Genomic DNA, 25,467 nt, shown 5'->3' with positions numbered 1-25,467 from the left:
TCATTAATTACAAGGGTGAGATTCGCTGATCAAAGATTAAATTGCTACTTTTTTAAAAAGTCTGTGGGGCGTCTGGGTGGCTCAGTTGGTTAAGTGTCCGTCTCTTGATTTTGATACAGGTCATGATCTCAGGGTCACAGGTTCAAGCCCCACATCAGGCTCTGCACTGAGTGCCGAGTCTATGTTCTCTCTCCCTCTGCCCCTCCCTCTGCTTGCACACACATTCTCACATAAATAAAATCTTAAAAAAAAAAAAAAAAGGCTTTGGCAGATTAAGACAGATTCCTAATCCTCTTGAATTATACAGTCAAGCATATTTGTGTTTATGTACCTTTTTCCAGGAAGAGTGTTCATGGTTTTCACCAAATTCTTAAAGGGTGCTGCATACCTAGAATAGAATTCAGAATATAATGGGAACACTGACTACTTAGCCTAGTTATTACAAGTTCTTAGATTCCCAACAAATACATTTTTAAAGCCACAATTATGAAAAACACTTTATTTAACTTTTGTCACATTAAACTTCTTTCCACAACAGTTCCATAAATATTAAGGGGACACAGTGGAGGAAAGGCAGTACCTGGAAGGAATGGAAAGCAGACCTCAAAACCTGCTTTCACACAACAGCAAACATTCACTTGTAAAGACCCAGATACACAAGCCTGCTTTGTGGCACAAAGCATTCACCTGAAAAAACAAGGGAGAGCCACCAGCAGGCTCCAAGGTCCACGGGGCCACCAAATCATCACGTTACAGAACCACGAGTCGTGGCATTGAGACACCCAGCACAGAAGCAAAACAGGGCGGTGTAGACTGTGCTGTTAGCAGGAGCTGCTCTGGGCTAGCCTTAGCAGACCTCTGCCCTTCCCATAAAGGAAGCCCTCCCAGCACTTCACAGCCACTGGCCTCATAAGTGAATAGGATCCTTAGAACTCAAAAAACAAGGATCCTTGACTCCAAAACAACAGAAGGATTAGAAGATCACATATCACAGACAATGCACTTCTTTGAGCTGCCACTGGAGCCAAAAGTCCAGCAACTTTGAAGCTATAAAGAATTAAGGGCATGTGTTTCACACTACTGTATACCAGACTCCACAGGGAAGCATCAGTACCTAAAAGGTGTGCTCATTTTACACAGGGAAATGTCCAACGAGCGGACTCCACATCAGTGCATTTGGGAAAAGCAACAGCAGGTATGAGGAGATGACCGGAGTGCCACCCACTAGCTCATGATCTCAGGATGGGAGGACAGAAACGATCAAACTCACTTTTTTCCGCCTGTAACATTTCATGCAGACCCCCATCTTGGCAGAAAAGATAGGATCTACAGGGTCAGTAGAAAGCAACTGGTCGAGTCTGTTAGACATGGAGATTCAACTCTAGCAGCCGACTTAGGGAGGCAAGTCCTGTGGCAGGAACAGTGGCGGCCCAGCAGCAGCAGACTTAACTTCCTGTCGGAGTTTGTCCATAAGTAGTTTCACGACCTCGAGCAGGTCAAAGCCGCCTCTGGGCTTTAATTTACACATGTATCCAAGATGAGATTGAACTTCTGCATCAGGTTGGTAAGCTGTCACTGTATCTAGAGTGTTGTGCAAATCGGGAGGACCCCACAGAAGCCCAAGCGGCATGCCTGTCAGATGCCAACTGATGCGTGCATTCTGTGGTCTAAGAATATCTTTTCAGTTTTGTGTTAAACTCAACTGCAGGATTACCTTAGGCACTAGAACTCGGTCTCTGCTCAGCTCTGTCACCCACTTCCCTGTGGGACCCTGGGTGAGTTGACTTATACTCCAGTTTCCACAACCAGAAAGTTAGGAACCCTGTAATTCTTATTAAATGTGAAAGTATGAGGCCTTGAGAACTGTCTGACACACAGTAAGTAGCCCACAGATATTTTTAGGTGCTAAATGGTATATTTTTATCATTTCCTTCACATAGTCTTTATAATGTGTTCTAAAAGGTTTCTAGCAGCTTGAAAAAATGTGTCAAATCTTACTTAATTAAAAAAAAAATGCCTTGTTTCAAAACAGACCTAGACACAGAAGGTCCACCTTGAATTTGGAAAGGTATGTGCAAGCTCCTTAGCAGATTTAAATAACAACCAAACTGGTTTCACATGCTGGAACATTCTAGAATTGCTTCATCCTAGCTTATATATATGAATATATAAGTAGCTCTGCCAAGACTTGGTAACTGATTTCTTTCTACTGAAATCTGGAGTAATTGCCCTCCCAGCCAAGTTGGCAGGTGAAATAATCCAGGGAGAGACCATCTCCCTCCCAGAGCCTGTGTCAATTTTGTCTTGTGTTGTTCTTAATACAGTTGAGGCCCTCCAGAGTTATGTTCCCACCTCAAGTTTTTAAGAAAAATCTCTTCAAAATTATTTTAGGGTCAATTCCTCTGTAGTTGGTCCCAGTGGACCATGTGACAGGCCTGAGGCCACACAGAGGGGCTGGAGGGAGGGGAAGGAGGGTGCAGTTAGGACACGCCTGAAAACTCACTGCAGGCCCAGCTCACCCACCCTGGTCCTCTTTAGGGATTGCTAGTGCCCCCCCTCAGGAATCTGAACATTCTGTTCTAATGTGATCTGTGTTAAGAATATTCCATGTTAATTGTTTCATTAAGATATATCCACATGATCCCATATAAGACACTCATGTTTTTGGAATTAACCCCAAATCTCATTTCATCTCCCACAAATAAGTTTCTCATATTAAACAGTAACTCGCAGATCAAAATGGAGGAAAGGAATCTTGCCACATGAGTCTGAGGCAAAGCTGAGGCTCACTTTTCCATAATACACAAAGTGTAGCTGGGTATGTTCCCCCCACCCATACTCAAGTTATTTCCTGTTTACAGTTGTCAGGTCCTATCCCCCCTTGTTCATTCCTTTTAAAAACTGATCTTGAAAACAATGAAGTCCTCATTGCTAGGCTATGGCAGAAGATCATTAGGACGGGGTGTGGATACCCCCCCCAAAACAGAAGACATTTAAAAGAAAGCACTGTTTAGGAGACATTATTAATCTTTAAAATGAATATTGAGGATTTACGAAAAACATATAAAAACAGCAGACTGGCTACACACTGGTATCTGCTTTAGAGGACAGTTTGGAACAGATGGGCCCAGAGATTGAAAACACTTCCATCTGCGAGGAGGAAAGGGCCCTACACTATTCAAAACAAAAGGAAGAACACCTTTCAGCTATAGACCGTGTTATCTCAACTGCCTCCTTGGCCCAGACCCCAGTTCTAAGAGACAGCCTTGCCCCGAAGGCCCCCCCACCAAGGCTGGACTGACCTCTATCCCCAGCACGCCGCTGTGGCAGTCTGAGCCAAGAAGAAATGACCTAAAAAGTATTAACAGCCCCCTCATGGGCTAACTCCAAATGCAGGGAAGCGGGCAGCCTCGCAAAGCATGCAGGAATAACTAGGAAACGAGCAGTGGGTCCTGGAAGAGCTCACTAGCACACGCACCAGCCCAGGCAAGCGCAGGATTTGGTATGGAAAGCTGCTTCGCCCCCTGAGACCAATCTGGTCTCTACAAAATCCAACCTAAAATACGTCAGTCCCTATCCGCCACTGTGGCAGTGCCTTAGACCTCGTTCTGGTAATCTTGTAAGTATAACTAAGAATTTCACCAGCGGATACTTGTTCAAGACGGCCTCTCTTGCCTCCCACTTCCTGTTCTCCAGCCTTGTAACTTCAGTTGGTTGGGATGTGGGTCTAGGCTGGCCGGAGAGAGAGAAACTCGACCTTCTGGATGTTCCCCGGTTCCCATAAAATGCAACGCATGCGTTCTGCACCGAGTCTCACCTAGGCTGCAACATTGAACCACGGGGAATCATTTCAGACCAACTCGGAATACAGACAATGGCGTGCGCTCCCTAGGTCTGTGTCCGAGTGTTTCTGAGACAGCTCTGCTCAGCTTGTAGTAAATCTGCACCGATACCAAACCTAAAAATTATTTAAGGACTCCCTAGCAGAAACCAACCTTCATAACATCGAATTTAATCTTCCTGATGACTTAATAAATACAGAATGTGCCAGCCCAAGTAAACCCATTTTCAAAAAGAGAATGCATTTCATCGATCACAAGGTAGTTTTTCAAAACATCATCACAAAAATCAAACATGGATGTAACCACTCACTGCCAAGGTATAGATGTAACCCCTTTAATGCGCTATGTTCCTGAAGATTTCAGATTTTTAAAAGTGAGTTTAAAATTGTAATTCCAGACACGCTTTATCATCTTGTCCTATCTATGTCCCACTTGGAATAGGAACGAATACTCTTCTATGAAGTTTCCATTTCACCTAGCTCGCCATATAAATGTTCTGATAAGAAAATAGTTTAAAAGAGCGCTACGGTATAAAAGAATTCTTTCTTGCTATAAATAACTATCCCTAGATATTTTCTAAAGTAGAATTCACAAACCAGGTCTCCTGAAAGTGATAGGCTTACCAAGTCTACACAGCCTTACATGTCCCCATCTGGATGGCTGATGTGGCACTTGTGGCTGCCCCACAGCGTAGCTGTGACCCAGACCGACGGGAGAAACCCGTTCCTGCAAATGCTGGGCCTTTCTCCAGCACACACTGAGCTCCTTGGGACAGGAGTTTTAAGGAAGGGACAGAGATTTAAATCTCCACAATCCTCCATAAAAGTGATCAAACACATAAATGCACCCCAAATAATGAGCAGGCTCTATGAATGCAAATCAAGAGGAATGAAACGCTATGGAGATGGCAGCAAGGTCTAGGGGAAGGGTGTGGCTCACCTCCCAGCCCGACCACTGGCTCCCCAGGTCACGATCCCTCCAGCCTTCGACAGTAATAGCAATATTACATATTGCTATGTGACTTCAGTCCTCACAGGCCCGTGACATAAGTGTGTGGAACTAGTTCATTCACTGCCATGGTTTTCCATCCTACCATCCATTGGCCCTGAAGAGAGCAAACGGAGGTCTGTGTAAGGGCAGGTTAGGCTGCCCGATAAAGGTTAGTCCACTTCCATAAGGGCCCCAGCGTCTCCCCTCTCTACACACCTTGCACAGTGGATTTCCACCATTCATTCCCAAACCTTTAAGATGTTTTCCAGAGGGGCGGAAGGGAGATGAGAAGTAAGAAAGGACCACACTGAGATCCTAAGAGGCTGAGCATGAGGTGACATCGGCACTGGACATGCCCCCCGGAACCAGGGAACACTGCGGCTTTCTCACCCGACTCTGGGAAGTGGGGCATTCGGGTGCAGGATGGTACCCGGCTGGGCCTGCCATAACCAAAGGAGGGACCACATGAGCGAGACGACGAAGCCTGCCCATCCCAGACAGAGCTCACGGTTTACACTGGAGGTCACATTTCAGCCTCTGACCTCCTCTGTGGCCTGTTCGCCTCAGACTGGGCATCACTGGGACGGATGCTTCTGGGAGCCCTCCCTGCTCTTATTCTCCTCTGCTGTGCTGCACTCGGCCCCAGCAAGCGAGGACTTGTGCCCGCGAAGCGTGTGGGCGTTCAGCATCTCCAGCAGCAGGTCGTAGACTGGGACCACGTTTTTGCATTTCATGTTGAGCAGGTGTTCCATGCCCTTGTTACTGGAGGACAAAAAGATGTCGAGAGTCCTTCCTGGGAGGCAGCCTTGGGAACTTCAAGATCTTCCCCAGCTCTCCCCCAACAAAGCCAGTCTACCCTCCATCCCCTAAACCTCCCCCAGCCATTTCTTCTAGGGTTCTGGCCTCCGGCTCCATCAGTCATCTACACTTATGGGCAAGGACCTTAGTGTCCTATCACCACCCACCCACAGTGGCCCGACAGCACCTGGCAGAGGGCCGGGAATTCTCATCGTGCACAGCAGCTGTGTTCTACATAGTTCCACTAACACTGAATTAGCAAATACATTGCTTCTGCGGGAAATGCAGGATTATGTGCCCAAGGCTCTGGTCCCAACATTTTCATCATCCAGTTAATACCAAACCTTGGTGTACCTGTGTTTTTGTTTAAAGACACCTTATTTAACATGAATTGTTGCTTCATTAACATTGAACTCACAGCCGAAGCTACCACAGCTCACGCATGAACAGAGCTTACCCAACACGCTTATTTTCTTCATAAGGCACATCACAGCCTTCTTGCGCTTAGGAACACTGAGCTTCAGCACTCTGCTTGAGGGCCATTTACAGACCGTGGACTCACCAACAAAAAGCACAAAAATGCAAAAACATGGCACTAACTAGACCACGCAAAGGACATTTCTTTAAGGTGTGAGAGCCGGAACAAGAACAAAAGGGTCCTCTTGCTTGACCTCAGTTGGGAATGTAAGTGTGGGCAACTCAAATTTTTTGCCACCCTGAGCTTATCCTTGAAGGACCATAGAAGTGCCACTAAGTATGGATTCAGGGGTTACAAATAAGTTTTTTAAAAGTAGTCAAATTTGCAGAGCACCTGGGTGGCTTAAGTCTGTTAAGTGTCTGCCTTAGGCTCAGGTCATGACTCAGGGTCCTGGGATGAGTCCAGCACTGGGCTCCCTGCTCTGCAGAGAGTCTGCTTCTCCCCTTTCCTCTGCCTGCCACTCCCCCTGCTTGTGCTCTGTCTCCGTCAGCCAAGTAAATAAAATCTCGGGAAAAAAAAATAGTCCAATTTGCAAATAAAGACTCTGTGACTAATGAGAGTGGGCTCTATCTGTTCTGCAAATGGTTCTGTGTCGGTAATCATTCAAGAGGAAAAAAGGCGGACGTTGCTTCGTTTCCTCCCCTTGTTATAATTCTTGAGGTGAATACTGTCCTTCTCCACAGCCTCTAGACTCTTCCTCCCCCTTGGGTAGCAATGACCTTCTGTCCTCACTCCCCTCTGCCAGCCCCAGGGCAGGGCCTCCCTCCTCCCAGGAGCATCTCTAAACCAGCACAGAGCCATCCTGCTACACCCGTCCCCCACCATCAGCATACACTGAATGCACTCTCCTCGCACCCCGGCCTTCCGAAACCCGTGGGCCTCCCCAGTTCCCTCAGATCTCATTATTAACGTCCTGATGCTGTTGCTGAAAAGGCCCACTCCCAGGGAAGGCTTCGGGCACGTCCCCAGATCCCTAGCCTGAGGAGCTGATCTAGAGGAGCTGAGTTTAGTCTCCTCAAGCAAATGACTTCAGAGTGGTGGTGCAAGGAGAGGTGGCTGTTCACATCAGGAGAGAAGTGGCCCCTTTTAGAATTCCTTCAATAAGCCCAAACCCCAGCAACTAAAAAACAGGTGAGGAATGCCATCAATATTCTATATGGTGGCACGTGACATTCGACCAGTGCCCACGGTGCTGACCTCCGGCCACAGCTGCGTGCACTGATGAAGAATGCCCCCCCCTTCCCTTTCAGAGATTTATTTTCCTTTAGAGGTCAAAATTCTGCCTTGTCACTCTCAAACCTGCAAACACTCTCCCCGAAGCTCTTAGGCCTTTGCAGGGCACAGGCACGCCCCCACACCCCGGCCCACCCCCACACCCCCAGCGGAGCGGCCCCCCAGGGACTGTACCTGGCGTGTCGAACGTGAGAGAGGAGCATCAGGAGGTTAGCCAGGCGCACAGGCTGCTGCTGGGAGGGAATCCCGCTCTTGGCAATCACCCAGACCAGAGCGTCGGTCACCGCGTTCAGCAGGTGAGTCAGCTTCCGGCTGCTCTCAGGCTCCTGGCTTGCTGCGGCCAAAGGGTACATACCTGGACAGAGTGACAGTCACAAGTCACCACTCTGAGACAAGGAAATGGAAGTCAGGGGCTCAGCCGGGAAGCATGGCTACGTTCTCCAGAAAGGAGCCAGACTGATCTGGGTTGTTCTGGGATCTGCATGTGTGGTGGTATCACTGGCCCGTGATGTCCTTCCCCGAGACCTAGCCCCATCGCCAAGCCCGGATGGATGCGGACCAGTCAACTGGTCTCTCAGAACACCACTGGCCCACAACTGTGGCCTCCCGGAGCAGAAATCTAGTAGCCTGGGGCCATTAACCTGGTGTGTCTCAGCAGTAGCAACAAATAGACAGAGGTGATACGAAAGTGAGATCAATCCTACCCTTCCCCACCTCGAGGGTCCCTCACCTAAGGGGAGTTTAACAGACAAAAGACCAGGGCCATCCAGCCTGCCTGGGCCCCGTGCAGACAGACTGAGCCCGTGGCCAGGCATGGCATCACACCTCCAGTGGCACCTTGCTGGGGCAGGAAGACCATCTCTAGTTCCCTGCCCCAGACCAGTTTCCCAGCTCTTTGAGTGCAGCTCCTCATTGAGCAAACTCTGTAGGCACAGGTCTCCGAGGTTCCCAAAACCAGCGCAAGAGGGAGGTTGCTTCCCTTATCCTTCTGGGCCCTGCTCTGTGTTTAATTCCCCTCCAACTCTAGGCTCAGATATCCTGTAGCCTCCCACTACTTGCACATTAACAGCTCGGGTCAATCATCTTGCCCCCACCTCCCACTCCAACTCCTCCCATTCTGGAAGCTATTCTGGAAATAATTAGCTTCTCTACTAGGCTTTCCTTTTCAAAGAATAAAGGGGGAACTCTGTGAAATCCTCAGGGGAGCTGCTGGCTGTGGGCTAGAAAGATCATGGGGACCAGCACAGTCATCCATATCCACGGCTTGGGGCAGTTTTTGTTTCTCTATTTTTATTGGCACTTGCAGTTCAATTAAGATAACTCAATTCAGTACAGTTCAGTTGAGGCAAACGACATCCTGAAGCACAATTATGCAAGTGTTGGGCCTCCCCACGTCCCCGGGGCCATGTCCCTCCACATTGTCAGACTACGCAGACTTCAAATAGTCAGCTTCCTACAACAGCCCACAACCACTTCCCTAACTCCCTGCTCACCTTGTTCTCCAGTGACTCTTGCTAGCCACCCCCCACATCCTCCAAACTCCCACTGAATGCCACAGCAGGTCCCCTGCTCTCCCACCACAGGGGAAATAAGCCCCACCCTTGACCCAGTGCACCCCCTTCTGAGCAGCCAAAATGCAGACCTGCTCATGTGACTCCCTTCCCAGCTCTTGGGCCCAAGTCCAAACCATCTGGTGCAGCTCTCAAGGGTACCAGGCCTCCCTCTGCTCTTTTCATCCTCATTTCCCACCACATCTCACCTTGAACCCCACTTTCAACTCCAGAGCACAGGGCACACTGCACACAGAACATGCTGAGCTCTCTACTTAGGAACTCTCTCCCCCTCCTCCTCCTCTCCACCCTCCCTTCTCTTAGCTACATCCACTCCTCCTTTAGATCCCAGCCTGGTGGTGACCTTCCTTCTGGAAGCTTCCCTGCCCTGCCTACCACCCCACCCTAAGTCTACCTTGGATTCTCTGAAGCTCTGATGGTGCCCATGCACCCCCAGCAGAGGGCACCCTGTTGTCCCAGATCTGGATCCCCTTGTACCCAGCCCGTGGCCCCCTTCCCAACCCCGAGAGACACTGGACAGAAGCCCTTTGAGAGCACAAACCCTGTCTGCTTATCCTTATATCCTCATTACCTAGTGCGATGGCCGGCAGGGAATAAATACCCACAAATGGAAGAATTAGGCTGAATTTACACGGGTTCCGATATTTGCGTCGTTGTAGCCAATCACGCCATCATAATGGAAATGATCAACGCGCTGTTCCAGTCTGCTCTGCTACGTGGTGTGTGCTCCATGGAGGTCTCCTGCTTTAAATATGTTTTTGGGGACGCCTGGGTGGCTCAGTTGGTTAAGCCGCTGCCTTCAGCTCAGGTCATGATCCCAGCGTCCTGGGATCGAGTCCCACATCGGGCTCCTTGCTCAGCAGAGAGCCCGCTTCTCTCTCTGTCTCTGCCTGCCACCCTGTCTGCCTGTGCTCGCTCTCGCACTCTCTCTCTCTCTCTGTGACAAATAAATAAATAAAATCTTTAAAAAAAATATATATGTTTTTGGATTCGAAAAGGAGTTAAAAGAGTCTACCAGTACTTGTGTCAATCCAAAGTGACAAAGTGAAAAAATAAAAATAAATACTCAGGGATGCCTGGGTGGCTCAGTTGGTTAAGTGGCTGCCTTCGGCTCAGGTCATGATCCCAGCGTCCTGGGATCGAGTCCCACCTCAGGCTCCTTGCTCGGCAGGGAACCTGCTTCTCCCTCTGCTTCTGCCTGCCTCTTGGCCTACTTGTGATCTCTCTCTGACAAATAAATAAAATCTTAAAAAAAAAAAAAACTCAGCTAGGATACAAGTGTTCATAGCAACATCACACACGATAGCCTATAAGTGGAAACAAACCAAGCATCCATTAGCTAAGAAACGGATAGACAAAATGTGGTATATCCATACAGCGGAATATCACTCAGCCAAAAAAAGAACAAAATACTTGTTTGTGTTTTGTTCATGCTACAACATGGGTGAACCTTGAAAACCTGATGCCAAGTGAAAGATGCCAGCTACAAAGGACCATGTTTTGTACGATTCCATGTGTTGGGCCTATCTGGAATAGGCAAATCTATACAGACAAAAAAGAGATGACTGGCTGCCTAGGAGTAAGGGTGAGACAAAAATTAGGTAGTGATAGCTAATGAGTACAGGTTTTCTTTTGGGGTGATGAAAATGTTCTAAAATTGGTTGTGATAACGGGTACCTAAGTCTATGGATACACTAAAATCCACTGAATTGTACATTTCTAATGGGTGAACTGTATAGTATGTGAATTCCTCCTCATAAAGGAGTACCCATTGCCAAGGGCAAGCCCTGGGTCTTCTATAGGCTGTAGGGGCAGCACAGCTCTAAAAAGGACCATCATTGTCAATCACTAACAAGGAATCTGGGGACAGGAGTCAGCCAAGTTTTGGAAGGGCTCTATCAATTTTAGATATGGCAAATGCTTTTATATGCAAAAAGACTAACCTATTTAAAACCATCCTGGGAGGGAACTGGGCTGAAAAATATCCATTTTGCTGCCTCTTCGGTTAGCAGTGTACTTTGGGCTCACCAAACATGTATTTACAGAGTAACTGTTACGTAGCAGGCTCTGGCAGAGGCAGGAGACAGGACACAAAGCCCCTCCCTCTAGGATGCTCATTGCCCAGTCACACACGGAACAAAAATCCATCTCCTCTAACCCACCCAAAGTAAAAACATGACTCATTCCAGAACAAAATTAAACTACTTTTCATGAAACTAAAGCAGCACAGCATCAAAGGCGAGATTCTTGGCACCATGCCCCAACAGACCAAAGAAAGTAAAATAAAAACAAACACATAATCTCTCCTCTTTATCACCTGGGAACAGCTGTGTGTTCCTCTCACTAACCCACCTGCAGACATTCTGAGCAGCACACGGCGGGCGTGGGGGGCAACGCCCCCAAGATCTGCCACATGCTATGTTCAAAGGATGAAGATATACTGAAGGGAAATAAATCAGAAGATCTAAAGTGTTTAATAAAGACCCCGGAATACTAACCGAAGGAAAAATGCCTGGTTTTTAGGAGGCACGTGTCATGTTTGCTTATTTGCTTTAAGGAAAGGAACCTCTAGCCATGACCCATCCCTCTATCACCATCTCCTACCCCAGCCCCATAAGAACAGGCTGGTATCTGGGAAGTGCCCATGATATGAAACCAGCAGGCCAGTGTTCACAACGCTTGGCCCCCACGTTCTCGATCAATAGAAAGGCCCCTGTTTTGCCTCTTCCGCACCCTTCTGTGTGTCTGTTTGGGGCTCTGCCTTCCACCAGCCAACTTCACCAGGACTCTCCCCAAAACTCAGAGTGAACCAGGGCTTGAACTGATGTGTCCATCATCTTCATGACAAAGAGGATTGCCCGGTTCTAAGCCCCTATTTCTTTCATTGAACAAACAGTCTAATCCTCTTTAAGCCTGAAAAATTGTTTAAATAAATAGACCTATTCCTAATTTTAAATATTTTTAAGGGCTATCTGTGGATTAATCCCACTCTATATCCTAGATTCGGTCCAACAGAAGACTTACTCAATTGTGTTTTTGTTTTTGTTTTTTTTTAAGATTTTATTTATTTATTTGATAGACAGAGATCACAAGCAGGCAGAGAGAGAGAGGAGGAAGCAGAGAGCCTGATGCGGGGCCTGATCGCAGGACACTGGGATCATGACCCATGCCAAAGGCAGAGGCTTTAACCCACTGAGCCACCCAGGCGCCCCAAGACTTACTCAGTTTTTTCAGATTTCTGGTGATAAGATGGCTGGTCCCACTACTCTTAATTTGGATATTATAGTGTATACCCCTATTCTAGACCAAAAGAATGTTATCTAATTCACTTTGACATTTTTATCATTTAGAAGTCACTGGCACATACGAAAACTAAATAAATATTTACTGAATTGAAATTGGATAAAAAAATTAATATTCATCCCATATTACATGCACTATTAGAGGAGATAAATAACCCTAAAGTATGCAGCTATTTAAAATGTTAACTACCAGGGCATCTGCCTTCCACTCAGGTCATGATCTCCAGGTCTTGGAACTGAGCTCCACATGGGGCTCCCTGCTCTGCCGGGAATCTGCTTCTCCCTCTGCCCCTCCCCCTGCTCATGCTCTTGCGCGCACGCGCGCACGCGCGCGTGCGCTCTCTAATAAATAAAATCTTCCAAAAAACCGTAACTACCTACACCCGAAACAAATATAACTATTTTATGTCAACTGTACCTCAATAAAAAAACAAATATCCCATTAAAAATGGGTGATTTCAACAGATACTTCTCCAAAGAAGCTATACAGACCACAAACAAGCACATAAAAAAAAAAAAATGCATAGCATTAGTTATTACAAAAATACCAACAAACCACAATAATATACCATCACACACCTGTAGAATGACTAAGGATCCTGCATTCTAGAAAACTCCTCAGTCCCAGGCAAATCTCAATGGTTGGTCACCCTAAATTACATTTAAATAAAATTTTATAAAATGCAAACTAAATCTATAATGACAAATTCTATTGGGGGCTGCACAGAATTGGACAGGGGGAGGAAATGTAGAAGGCGGAAGTTATGCAGAGGCACAAGAAGCTTCTGCGTGTGACAGATACATTCACTATCTTGATTGTGGCCATGCTTTCAGGGGCATATATATATAAACGTCCAAAAGGCATAAAACTGTATGCTTTAAACAAGTACAATTTATTGTAGATTAATTATGCCTCATAGTTCTGCAGTCAAATGCTCTACCACTGAGCTATAACCCTGTGCCTCATAGTTCTGTTAAAAATAGTCTTGGCCTTAAAAAAATTCATGTGTGTGTGTATATATATATGTATACATATATACATGCATATATACATATATATATATGTATATATGTATATATATACATATGTATATATATACACATATGTATATATATACATATGTATATATATATACATATGTGTATATATATATATATACACACATACACGTAACTACTAACCCTGACCTGGCCACCTCGTATGCTGATACCAGGGCAGACCTAACTAATGCCATAATCCCAACCCGAGCTCATTGCTTACACAGGGAAAGGAGAGACCAACCTACTGAGGAGACAGTCGTCTCCAGACAGCCCAGCACTTACCTAGCGCAGCAAGAAAAGCTGCCAGCAGCAGGTAGCAGCCCTCAGAGACCCTGCTCTCTCCATATGGGACAGAGAACATCCACAGCCTTCTGACTCTAAAAAACCTATTCCATTTCTCTTCTCATGACCCTCAGCCTTGAAGCCCCCACCCTGTGCTGAATATGGTCCCTGCTGGATGGTATGTCTTTTCCACTCTGGCCACAATCTGCTCCCTTCATCTTTCTTTTTCTGTTTTGTTTTCATTATATTGTTTCCAGATTTGTTGAGGTATAACTGACCTACAATCACCTGCACATATTTAATGGGTAGGATTTTATTAGTTTTGACATGTATTTATGTACACACACACACACACACACACACATCATAAAACCCTAAGTGTAATCAAGACAGTGAACCCATTCATTAACCCCAAAAGTTCTCTCACGACCCTGAGTAATCATTTCTCCATCTCTCCCAACTCTCATCCCATCCCCTGGCAACCACAAATCTGTTCCTACTATAGTCTGCTTTTTCCAAAATTTTATGTAAATGAGATCTTATAGTATGTATGCTTTTTTGTCTTCTTTCATTCAGCACCATTACTTTATAAGATTCCTAATGTTACATGTATCTATCAGTGATTCAATGCTTTTTATTGCTGAGCAGTGTTCTGCTCTACGGTATATCACAGTTTGGGTTTATCCTCTCACCATTTGGTGGGTATTTGGTTTGTTACCAGTTTGGTGCTATTACAAATAGAGTTGCTATGAACATCTGCGTACAAGTTATTGTATAAACATATGCCTTCATCTCTCTTCAGTAAATACCAAGAAGTGGAACGAATGGGTCACCAGGTACATGTACACTTAACTATTTAAGAAAATGCTCATCAGTTTTCAAATAGTTGTACATCCCGCCAAAAAAGGAGTACCAATTTATATCCCCCCAACCCAGTAATGTATGAGAATTCTCCTTACTCCATATTCTCCCAAACTCTGGATATGATTAGTCTTTTTAATTGTAGCCAGTCTATTGGGTATGGTTTTTCATTGTGTTTTAATTTTAATTTCTCTAGTGAATAATTTTAGCATTTCATGTAATTATTTGCCATCACTGTATCTTCTTTGATGATATATCCATTCAATCATTTGCCTATTTTAGTTCAAGCACCATTTAGTGAAAAGATCATTCTTTCCCCCACTACCTTGACACTGTTAAAAATTGCTTCTTGTGTAGGTCTATTTCTGGACTCTATCCCATTCCAGTGATCTATATGTCAATACATGTTGTTTTGATTACTATGGCTTTAGACTAAATCTTGAAGTCCAATAGGATAAGTCGTCCAACTCAGTTCTTTTTCAAAGTTGTTTTGGCTATTCTAGGTTCATTATATTTCCCTATGAATTTAAGAATCTGTTTATCGATTTCTACCCAAAAAAGCCTGAGATTTTTACTAGAATCAAATTGAATCTAAAGGTCATTTTGAGGGAGGACTGAGCTCTTACCAATAATGAACCTTCTAGCTCATTAACATATCTCTCCATTTATTTAAAATTTAATTTCTCTCAGAAATATCTTGAATTTTCAGTCTCACACATTTTGTCAAGTTTATTCCTAAATTTTATGATTCTAATGCTATTATAAATAGTATTGATATTAATTTCAATTATCATTTGTTCATTGCTGCCATGTAAGAATATAATTGACTTTTATATATCACCCTTTTATCCTACAACATTACTAAACTCATTTTTGGCGGACTCCTTGGGATCATCTACATCAATTAGGATGTTTTCAGAGGTTTACTGCCACCTTTGCAATCTGGATGCCTGTTATCTTTTGTCTTACCTTATTGCATGGGGTGGAATTTCTAGTAAAATGTTAAATAGAATTAGTTAGGTGAACATTCTTGCCTTGTTCCTGATTATGATTAAGTATAATATTAGCTGTAAGGTTTTCATAAATATTTTTATTAGGTTAAGGGAGTTTCCCTGTATTCATAGTTTGTTTAGAGTTTTTGGCAGGAATGGGTATAAGATTTTGTCAGATTGCCAGCAATGAAATTAAATCAGTAATCCAAAAACTTCCAACAAACGAACGTCCAGGACCAAACACCTTCCTAGGCAAATTCTACCAAATATTTTAAAAAGATTTAATACCTATTCTTCTCAAATGAGTCCAAGAAAATAGAAGAGAAAGGAAAACTTCCAAATCCATTCTATAAGCATTACCCTGATACCAAAATCAGTTAAAGACTGATTTTGTCTTGACTGTATCAGTCCCCTGAAAGAGGACTACAGGTAAATATCTCAGATGAACACAGATGCAAAAATCCTCAACAAAATACCAAGATTCTCAACAAAATACTAGCAAACTGAATCCAACAATACATTTAAAAAAATCATTTGCCATGATCAAGGGGGATTTATTCCCAAGATACAGGGTGGTTCAATATTCACAAAACAATCAACATGATGCATATCAATAAGAGAAAGGATAAAAACCATATGATCATTCCAATAGATGCAGAAAAAGCACTTGACGAAGTACATCATTCATGAAAAAAAGCCCTCAACAAAGTAAGTCTAGAGGGAACATGTCTCAACATAATGAGGGCTGTATATAAAAAATCCACAGGGGCGCCTGGGTGGCTCAGTGGGTTAAAGCCTCTGCCTTCTGCTCAGGTCATAATCCCAGGGTCCTGGGATGGAGTCGTGCATTGGGCTCTCTGCTCAGCAGGGAGCCTGCTTCCTCCTCTCTCTCTGCCTGCCTCTCTGCCTACTTGTGTGCTCTGTCAAATAAATAAATAAATAAATAAATAAATAAATAAAATCTTTAAAAAAAAAAAAGAAAGAAAGAAAGAAAAATCCACAGCTAACATCACCCTTAATGGAGAAAATAAGTAAGAAATAGAAACGGGCAGAAGACATGAAGAGACAGTTTTCCAAAGAAGACATACAGACACATGAAAGATGCTCACCATCACTCATCATCAGGGGATGCAAATCAAAACTACAATGAGATACCACCACACACCTGTCAGAATGACTAAAAACAACAACATAAGAAACAGTAAGTGTTGGCAAGGATGTGCAGAAAAAGGAACCCTCTTGCACTGTTGGTGCAATGCAAACTGGTACAATCACTGTAGAAAACAGCATGGACATTCCTCAAAAGGTTAAAAATAGAACTACCCTACAATCCAATAATTACACTACTGAATATTTACCCACAGAATACAAAAAACACTAATCCAAAGGGATACAGTCACCTCTATGTTTACTGCAGAATTATTTACAATAACCAAATTATGGAGGCAGTCCACTGAAAGATGAATGGATAAAGAAGGTATGGTATACATACACAATGGAATATTACTCAGCCATAAAAAACAATGAAATCTTGCCATTTCAAACAACATAGGTGGAGCTAGAAAGTATAATGCTAAGCGAAATAAGTCAGAGAAAGACGAATACCATATGATTTCATTTACATGTAGAATTTAACATAACAAATGAACAAAGGAAAAACAGAGAGAAGCCAAGACACAGACTCTTAATTATAGAGAACTGGTGGCTACCAGAGGGGAGGTGGCTCAGGGAATGGGTGAAACAGGTGATGGGGAATTAAGGAGCACACTTGTCCTCATGAGCACTGAATAATGTATAGAAGTGCTGAATCACTATATTGTACACCTGAAACTAATATAACACTGTACGTTAACTATACTGGAATTAAAATTTAAAAGTAAAAATAATAAACTTTTAAAAAGTAAAAAACAAAGTATGTGTAAAATTTGGGGTTTTCCTCAAATATTTGGTAGCATTTTCCGAGAAAAGCCATCTGGGCCTGGAGTTTTCTTTGTGGGAAGATTTTTAACTACAAATTCAATTTCCTTAAATACATGGCTGTCAGGATTTTTAGATTTCTTTTTGAGTGAGTTTCAGTAATTTGTGTCTTTTAAGGAATTTTTCAACTAAGTATTCAAATATATTGGTATAGTTGTTCATAGTATGACCTCATTATTCCTTTTAATATCTTCGGAATAGTAAGGTAACCTCTCTCACTCCTGATATTAGTAATTTGTGTCTTCTTTTCTTTATTCTGAGTCATCTGCCTAGAGGATTATCAATTTTATTTTTCTCAAAAAAATCAGCTTTCAGTTTCCTTGATTGCTATTGTTTTCTATTTTTGTTTTATTGATTTCCACTCTATATCATTTCTTTTCTTTTGGTTACTTGGGAGTTTCATTTGCTATTCCTTTCTCAGTATTCTTAAGGTTGGATGCTAAGGTCATTAATTTGAGACCTTGTTTCTAATATGGGTCTCAAGTGCGATAAATTCCCCTCAAACTATTGCTTTAGCTGCAACCCACAAATTTTGCTATAATATACTATATATGTATATAATATATATATAATATAATGTAATATAATATAATATAATATAATATACTTTCATTTGTAGTTAGTTCAAAATATTTCCTTCTATTGCTTTTTTTTCCTGTGATCCATAGGTACTTAGATGTAGGTTATCTGGTTTCCAAATGTTTGGAAAGTTTCCAAGATTTTTTTTTTTTTAAGATTTTATTTATTTATTTGACAGACAGAGAGAGAGATCACAAGTAGGCAGAGAGGCAGGCAGAGAGAGAGGGGGACACAGGCTCCCCACTGAGCAGAGAGCCGATGCAGGGATCGATCCCAGGACTCCGAGATCATGACCTAAGCTGAAGGCAGTGGCTTAACCCACTGAGCCACCCAGATGCCCCTCCAAGATCTTTTTATTATTGGTTTCTAATTTAGTTCCACTATGTCAAAGAAAATACTTTGTATGACTTAAAACCCTTTTAATGTATTTAGACTTGTTTTATGAGTCAGAATATGGTCTACCCTGGTAAACACTTCCTGAACACTTGAAAAGAATAAATTTTCTACTGTTGCTGGAGACAGGGTTCTATATATGTCAAGTAGGTCAAGTTGGCTGACAGTATTGTTCAGGTCTTCTCTATATTTACTGATTTTCTGTCTACTCACCCTATATTGATAGAACTGAGAGAGGGATATTAAAATCTCCATCTCTAACAAGAGATCTGTCCATTTCTTCCTGCAGTTCTACCAGGTTTTGCTTCATATATTTTGAAGTTCTCTTTTTAAGGTATAAGTGTTTAGGATTTTTCTGTCTTCTTGACAAATTTACCCATGTATCTTTATGAAAGAAACTTCTCAATCCCAGCAACAGTCTTTGCTCTAAAATTTACATTTTCTGGGTCACTCAGGAGAGTATGCATCTCTTGATCTCAGGGTCTTGAGTTTGAGCCCCATGTCAGTTGTGGAGATTACTTAAATAAACTTAAAACTGTTTTAAATTTATATTTTCTGATAGTAATGTAGCCTTGCCAGCTTTCTTTTGATTAGTCTTAGCATGGTACACCTTTTTCCATCCTTTTACTATTAACTTATTTATATCTTTATATTTAACTGGGTTTCTTGTTAGCAGCAAATAACCGCATCTTATTTATTCAATATTTTCCTTTTAATTGAGCTATTTAGCATACTTACATTTAATGTAATTACTGATAGGACTGAGTTTAAATTTACCATCTTAAGTATTTTCTATTTGTCCTATCTATACTTGATTTATTTGCCCTTTTTTTCTTTGTCAACTTTTGGATTATTTTTTTTAAAGATTTTATTTGACAGACATCACAAGTAGGTAGAGAGGCAAGCAGAGAGAGAGAGAGTGGGGGGAAGCAGGCTCCGTGCTGAGCAGAGAGCCCGATGCGGGGCTCTATCCCAGGACCCTGGGATCGTGACCTGAGCCGAAGGCATAGGCTTTAACCCACTCAGTCACCCAGGCACCCCTGGATTATTTCTTATGGTTCCATTTTATCTTGTTTGCTGGTATTTTAGCTCTGTTATTTTGTTGGATGCATTTGGGTTTATGATATACATATTTAACTTATTGCAGTTTATCTTCAAGTAATACATAGCACCTCAGGTACAAAATAAGAATGAAATACTTCCATTGGTCCTCTCCCAGCCTTTGTGGTCTTGTCGTACCTTTTACTTCCACATAAATCCACAATATGTTATTTTTGCTTTAAACACTAGGCTATCCTTTAAAGATAAAATACTTTTAAATAATAAGAAAAAAATCGTTATATTTACCCACATTATTACCATTTGTAGATCCTCTTTATTCCTTTGTGCAGATCCATGTCTCCATCTGATCTCATTCTCCTCCTACTTGAAAAACTTCCATTACTGTTTCTTACAGTGTAGGTCTGCTAGTGGTGAATTCTTTCAGGTTTTGTATATCTGAAAATATTTATAGTTCCCTTCATTTTTGAAAGACGTTTTCATTGTGTAAAGAATTCCTCACAGTTCTTTCTTAAAATGATTTAAAGATGTTGTTCCCTTGTCTCCTTGACTTACATCAGAACAGAAATTCACTGTCATCCTTGTCTTTGTTAATTATATATAATATCTTTATTCTCTGGTTGCTTTTAAGACTTTTCTCTTTATCACTGGCTTTAAGTAACTTGATTATGTTGTGCCTTGGTGTGGTTTCTTCATGTTTCCTGTGCTTGGGATGTATTGATCTTCTTGGATTGGTGTGTTTACAAGTTTTTATTACAATTGGAACATGTGCAACCATTGTTTCTTCAAGTATTCTTCTACAGCCCCCCCATGAGAGATTCCAAATTCATGTATATTAATAACTACAGTTGTCCCACGGCTCTATTCACTTTTTAAACATTTTTCTTTCCATTCTGTTTTGATAGTTTTTATTGCTATGACTTCACATCCACTAATCTATTCTTCCGCTTTGTGTAATCAGATTGTACAAGCGCTGACAATACTGACTCCATCTTTGGTCCTCCATCCTGTTCATGCCTGGACAATGACCTCCCTTGGGGCTACCTGCTCCAGGCCCCATGGAGGTTAATGTAAGCACTGACTGCTATGCAGGAAGTCTGGTTCGGACAGTCCCTAAAGAAAGGCATCACTTTAGAAAATTAGTAGAGATCCTCTGGCGCACAGATGGTCTCACTTTAGAAAACTACCCTGTGACCTCACCACCATGTCCCTCCCTCTATATAAACTGGGGAATACAGTCCAGACTTGGCAGACAACAGGGGTAGAGAGTAGCTGTGTCTGTCTGAATCATCCATCTGCCCAATTCCTCTATCAGTAAATTCCCGCACATAAAACTGTGTAAATGCTATGGAGTGGTTTGGACTGTTTGTTGGTCTCAAAGTGCTTTCTCAGTCTGGAGGATATTTTACTGTCCCTCTTCCACCTTATAACACAGATAAAAGCTCCATGGAATAGAATTTTCACATCTAGAAGTCCCGTTTGTGTTTCATATTTTCCATGTCTTCTCTAAATCACGCGTGGTTTCCTCCACCTCTTAGACTTATGGAAAGTAGTTACAGTAATTATTGTTACTATTGTTTTAATGTTCTTGTCTACTAATTCTATTACCCACCTGTATCATTTTGGGGTCTTTCCTCATTTACTGGTTTTTCTCCACACTATAGGTCATGTTTTCTGCTTCTCTGCAGGCTTGCTAACTTCTGATTGGTTATAAGACATTGCAAATTTTACCTGGTTGCGTACTGGGTATCCTTGTATTCTTCTAAATTTTCTTGAACTTTGTTCTGTGATGCAGTTAAGTTACTTGACAATGATTCTGATCTTTCAGGCGTGCTTTTAGGACCAGGGCAGCCTTTAGTCTAGGGCAAGGTTTACCTCACTCCTGGCACAACACCTTTTTGGGCACTATACCCAGTGTCCAGTATAGTACAAGGTTTTTCCTCCGGCTATGAGAACATGAACTACTCCTGGCCCTGTGTGTATACTAGGGATTATTCTGTCTGCTCCTTTCTGATGGCTCTTTCTCTGTCCTTGGTTAAGTATCTTTATAAGCATGAGATTAGTACCCAGCTGAAGACCTGAAGGGCATCTGCTACAGTTCTGCAAAGCCTCTCCGTCCAACTCTTCCCTCACCAGTAGTCTCCTCCCCTGCAAATCCCAGCTGCGTTGGCTTCCCCAAATTCACGACTCTGTCTCCCCAGTGCAGAGAGACCACGGGCGTCTATTTGGCTTACGTCCCCCTATGGAACCTGGATGTTGGCTCTATGTAGTAAACTAGATGATAAAGGGTTCACTTTTGTTCGTGTCCCTTCTCTTGGGGATCACTGTCCTGTGAGGTTTGTTGTCCAATGTCCAATGTCTATTTTGTACATTCCTTTGTTTTTCTTGTTTTTCTCTAAGGTGGGAAAGTAGATTCTGTCCCCATTTTTAATGTAATGCTACAAATACTCCAGGACAAAAAACCACCTATACCTTCAAATGCCTAAAACCTAGCACAGAAAAGACCCCTCTTTCCTCCTGACAATGGAAATTTTCCAAGAGAAACAGAATCTCATCTTCCTAAACCCATTTGGCAACTGCTACCGACTACCAAGTGGGAAGGGAACTTTGTTAAAAGAAGATTTCCTAAATGGAGATTTACTGTAAACAAATTCCACTCAATTTACCACAAATGGTAATTACCTCACATGCCTGACTCACCCTCTGTAATTCTCCTAATACAGCAGTTCTGTCAGATGCTGCAGGAGGAACACCACAGCCTTAGTCTTTCCCATTTGCACAGATGATGCTTCTGGCTTTCACAACAACACAATATGATGTCTCAGAGACTAAGGTAAGGAACCTTGCCAAACACAAGGCTTTATACTGCAAAGTGTTGTAACAAGAAGCAAATGGCTTTCCAAGGAGCGCTTTGCTGCACAGAAAAGTGTTCTAAATTATTTCTGCAAGTAAGGGAAGCCCCATAACCCGGCATCTGATGATCTTCCTGGGCCAAGATGGGAATGCAATTTTCAAGCAAATCCGCCTTTAACACAGGCAGACATGGCAGCACACACGGGAGGTAGGGTCTGTAGGTGGGTTCAAAAGGATCAGGAAAAGTTGATTTTCTTCCACGATCACTTTCAGATGTCTCAGCGGGACGTTTTTCTCCATGCACATCCCCTTAATCTCTGAGGTAAGCTGGGCCCTTGTATTATGTTGTAAAAGGTGAATGGTAACAAATGTCAAGAAGGTGCCAGAAGTCCCAGAGCATTTAAGGAGTCTTCCTGGCTTTCCCTACAATTTTCATTTGTCCAACAGTTGACTGTTTCTAGTCACAGATTGTTTTCCTGAGCTGGTGTTGAGAGTGCATTGGGTCTAGGGAAAATGTCCTGTCAGACAGGTAGGGCCAGAGTAAAACCCAACTCAGCAGTACCCAAAGGTTGTCTACAGGATCTCTGTACCTCGCATGATCTTCAGATTCCTTCTTTGTTGCTCCCCCCTTCCCCTTCCATCAAGACTTACCCCAGAGCCAGCCATCTATCTCCATGCTCTACACCAGGGCTACTCAGAGTGTTACCAGTCCACAGGTATAAGTAGAAATTGAGGTGAACACTGGGAAACTCTTATAGCAATTGACAGAATAATTTTAAATCAACTTAATGTAATAACAAAAAGCTAGCCTTGTATTTTTCACTTTTATTTTTCCTAATAATTTGTTTTTATTATATTTTATCAAAGTAACTGTTAATTTAGAAATTAAAAAAGAAAAAGAAACATGATACTTCCCCACAAATAGCTTGAGAAGCACTGCTCTATAGGTCTCCCTTTCCCCTCCCATCAAATCTAGTGCCAACGTCCAAGAGTACGTGGGGTGTTAGACACGCAGAAAGGTATAGGCTACAGAAGGAGAGGTCAGCTGGCCCCAGAACATGGCCACAGGTTCTGCACTGAGCTTTAGCCTCAGGAACTGCTGCGCTGGCTGATTTAAAATAAAGTAGCATAATACGATCCCACAGACTCCTATTATTTCAAACACGAAAGTTCTAAGGTGAGATAAAATCTAGATAGGAAGGCCCCAGATGATGCTGAAATGAAGTTAGCTCTAAGTCATCAGTTGAGGATTCAAACTTGCATATCATATTATTTCAGAAAGAAAGAAACCAACAAGAGTAAGTAGCAAAGCGATTACCACCAGGGATAGCAGCTGGACCAAATAGCAGGTGAGACAGTAAACTGAACAGCGTGAACACTACATAGAAACTTAGAAATGTGTACAAAACAGCACCACATTTATTGCAGCAATGTTTAGAACAACAACAACAAAAACCCTGTAATTAAGTAAAGGTCCATCAATAAAGAAATGGTTGAACAATTTAGACAACGTCCTCAAAGATTGAGTTAGAGGTCTCCTAGTTGACCTGAAGGTATTTCACAGCATTTTGAAAAGTAAAAAAGCAAGACACAGAGAGGTATTTGTATATTACATTTCCCAATTTTTTAAATGGGGGGGGGAGCTTATCTTTGTGGATACTGAAGGTGAGGTATTATTTTAAAAGATTATTAGAGGATGGAAGAAGGTATGAAGTCTATCCTCCTGCAAGATTAGCTGCTTGGTGTTGGGGTGGAAGGGTCAAGCAAGGGTCAAAGTCTTTATAATTTTTTATCATAAATAATAAAAAACGCTATGCTATTTACGTAAAATGACACGTATAAGCTTGTGTGTGCCTGGATGTCTATGTTTGTACACATACATACATCTATCGACCAATCCATCTCTACCTACCTACCTACCTACCTACATCTGTCAAGAGCTGCCTATCTACAGAGAGCTGTTTGAGATTGGTCACCAGGGTGCCTGGGTGGCTCAGCTGGTTCAGCTCAGGTCATGATCCCAGGGTCCTGGGATTGAGCCCCATATCAGGCTCCCTGCTCTGTGGGGAGCCTGCTTCTCCCTCTCCCTCTGCCGCTCTGCCTGCTTGTGCGCTCTCGCTCTGTCAAATAAATAAATAAAATCTTAAAAAATGAAATTATATTAAAAAAAAAAAAGATTGGTCATCAAAGTTATGGTGGTTATTTTGCCCACGCACAGGGGAGAATCCTGGTAACTTTTTTCTTCCTTATATGTCTTCCTTTTGTTTGAATGTTTACAATAACCAGGGATTACTTACATAATAAGAAAAAAGCTGGAACGCTACAACACCCATGATACTTTCAACTTCTCTTATTTCCCGCCTCTAACCCCTGCGTTTCCTTCAGGTCAGGCCCTCCCCCACAACCCTCCCCCATCCCCCCCCACCCCCCCCCCCCCCCCCCCCCCCCCCCCCCCGCACCAAGTCATTTCTGGCTCTCACTGTCCCGGGTCCCTGCCCCGGTCTCTCCCCTCTCCAGCCAATCCTTCATGTGGCAGCCAGAGGGACCCTGATGGACCGCCTATCTGTCCATGACACTCCCCTGTGTGCACCTCTCCTAGGGTTGCTCGGAGCCTGACCAGGTGTGCAGTGTAATCTCTGGCACGGCGCGGCTCTTCTCAACTGTGCGCACCTCCCTCTGCTCTTCTACTGCACCACCAGCAGAACTTATGCCTGGCCCTGACCACGTGCTCCCCCCCCTCCCCTGCTTCCCCACAGTCCTCCGTACACACTCTATTAAACCACTCATCGTTCTTTTTAATTATTTGTTTTCTCTTCCTCCCTCCCTCCCTACGCTGGAAGGCAGGACTGTATCTTCAATGTCTTTACCAAATGAATAAATGAAACCAACAAATGAATGAATTTTTAAATGTAAAGCAGTGAATATAAATGAACGTCAACCACATACAATGCCTGTATAAATGATGAACAAAGGCTGCAAAGTAAGTATTTTAAAGTTCATTTTTTTCCTTTTCCAGCAGTGGCTTGGGCCACTTTTTAAATTACTGCCAGTAATTCAGTCAATGAATAATTTATATTCAAGTTACCAAACGTTAACTACACTTTCAATCCCTATAAAATGAAACAGAAGTCAGAAAGAAAGCCATTTCCCCCTTCTTCAATAAAGTAAGTTCAATACTGTTCTTCACTCCATGCCAGTTCTAGAAACAGCAACTCT

At 42.9% G+C, this 25,467-nt stretch overlaps 1 protein-coding gene across 2 annotated transcripts in view; it reads right to left on the bottom strand.

The window, feature by feature from the left end:
- Positions 1-247: 247 nt before the first annotated feature.
- ESR2 (estrogen receptor 2) overlaps positions 248-25,467 on the bottom strand; it is a 68,535-nt gene continuing 43,315 nt past the window's right edge. The window contains exons 8-9 of one of the 2 annotated variants that reach the window (XM_032875227.1): positions 7,516-7,696; positions 248-388 (exon numbers count right to left, since the gene is read on the bottom strand). In XM_032875227.1, the coding sequence (XP_032731118.1) occupies positions 286-388; positions 7,516-7,696 (284 nt within the window). In that variant the 3' untranslated portion in view covers positions 248-285. Of the gene's footprint in view, positions 389-5,196; positions 5,595-7,515; positions 7,697-25,467 lie in introns of those variants that run through there. The other variant, XM_032875226.1, reaches the window with a different exon arrangement.

Source organism: Lontra canadensis, unplaced genomic scaffold, assembly GCF_010015895.1.
Source record: "Lontra canadensis isolate GAN:19392208 unplaced genomic scaffold, GSC_riverotter_1.0 scaffold55, whole genome shotgun sequence".
Classification (NCBI taxonomy): domain Eukaryota; kingdom Metazoa; phylum Chordata; class Mammalia; order Carnivora; family Mustelidae; genus Lontra; species Lontra canadensis.
Note: the sequence above shows the minus strand (reverse complement) of the source record. Positions and strands in the feature narration are given on the sequence as shown.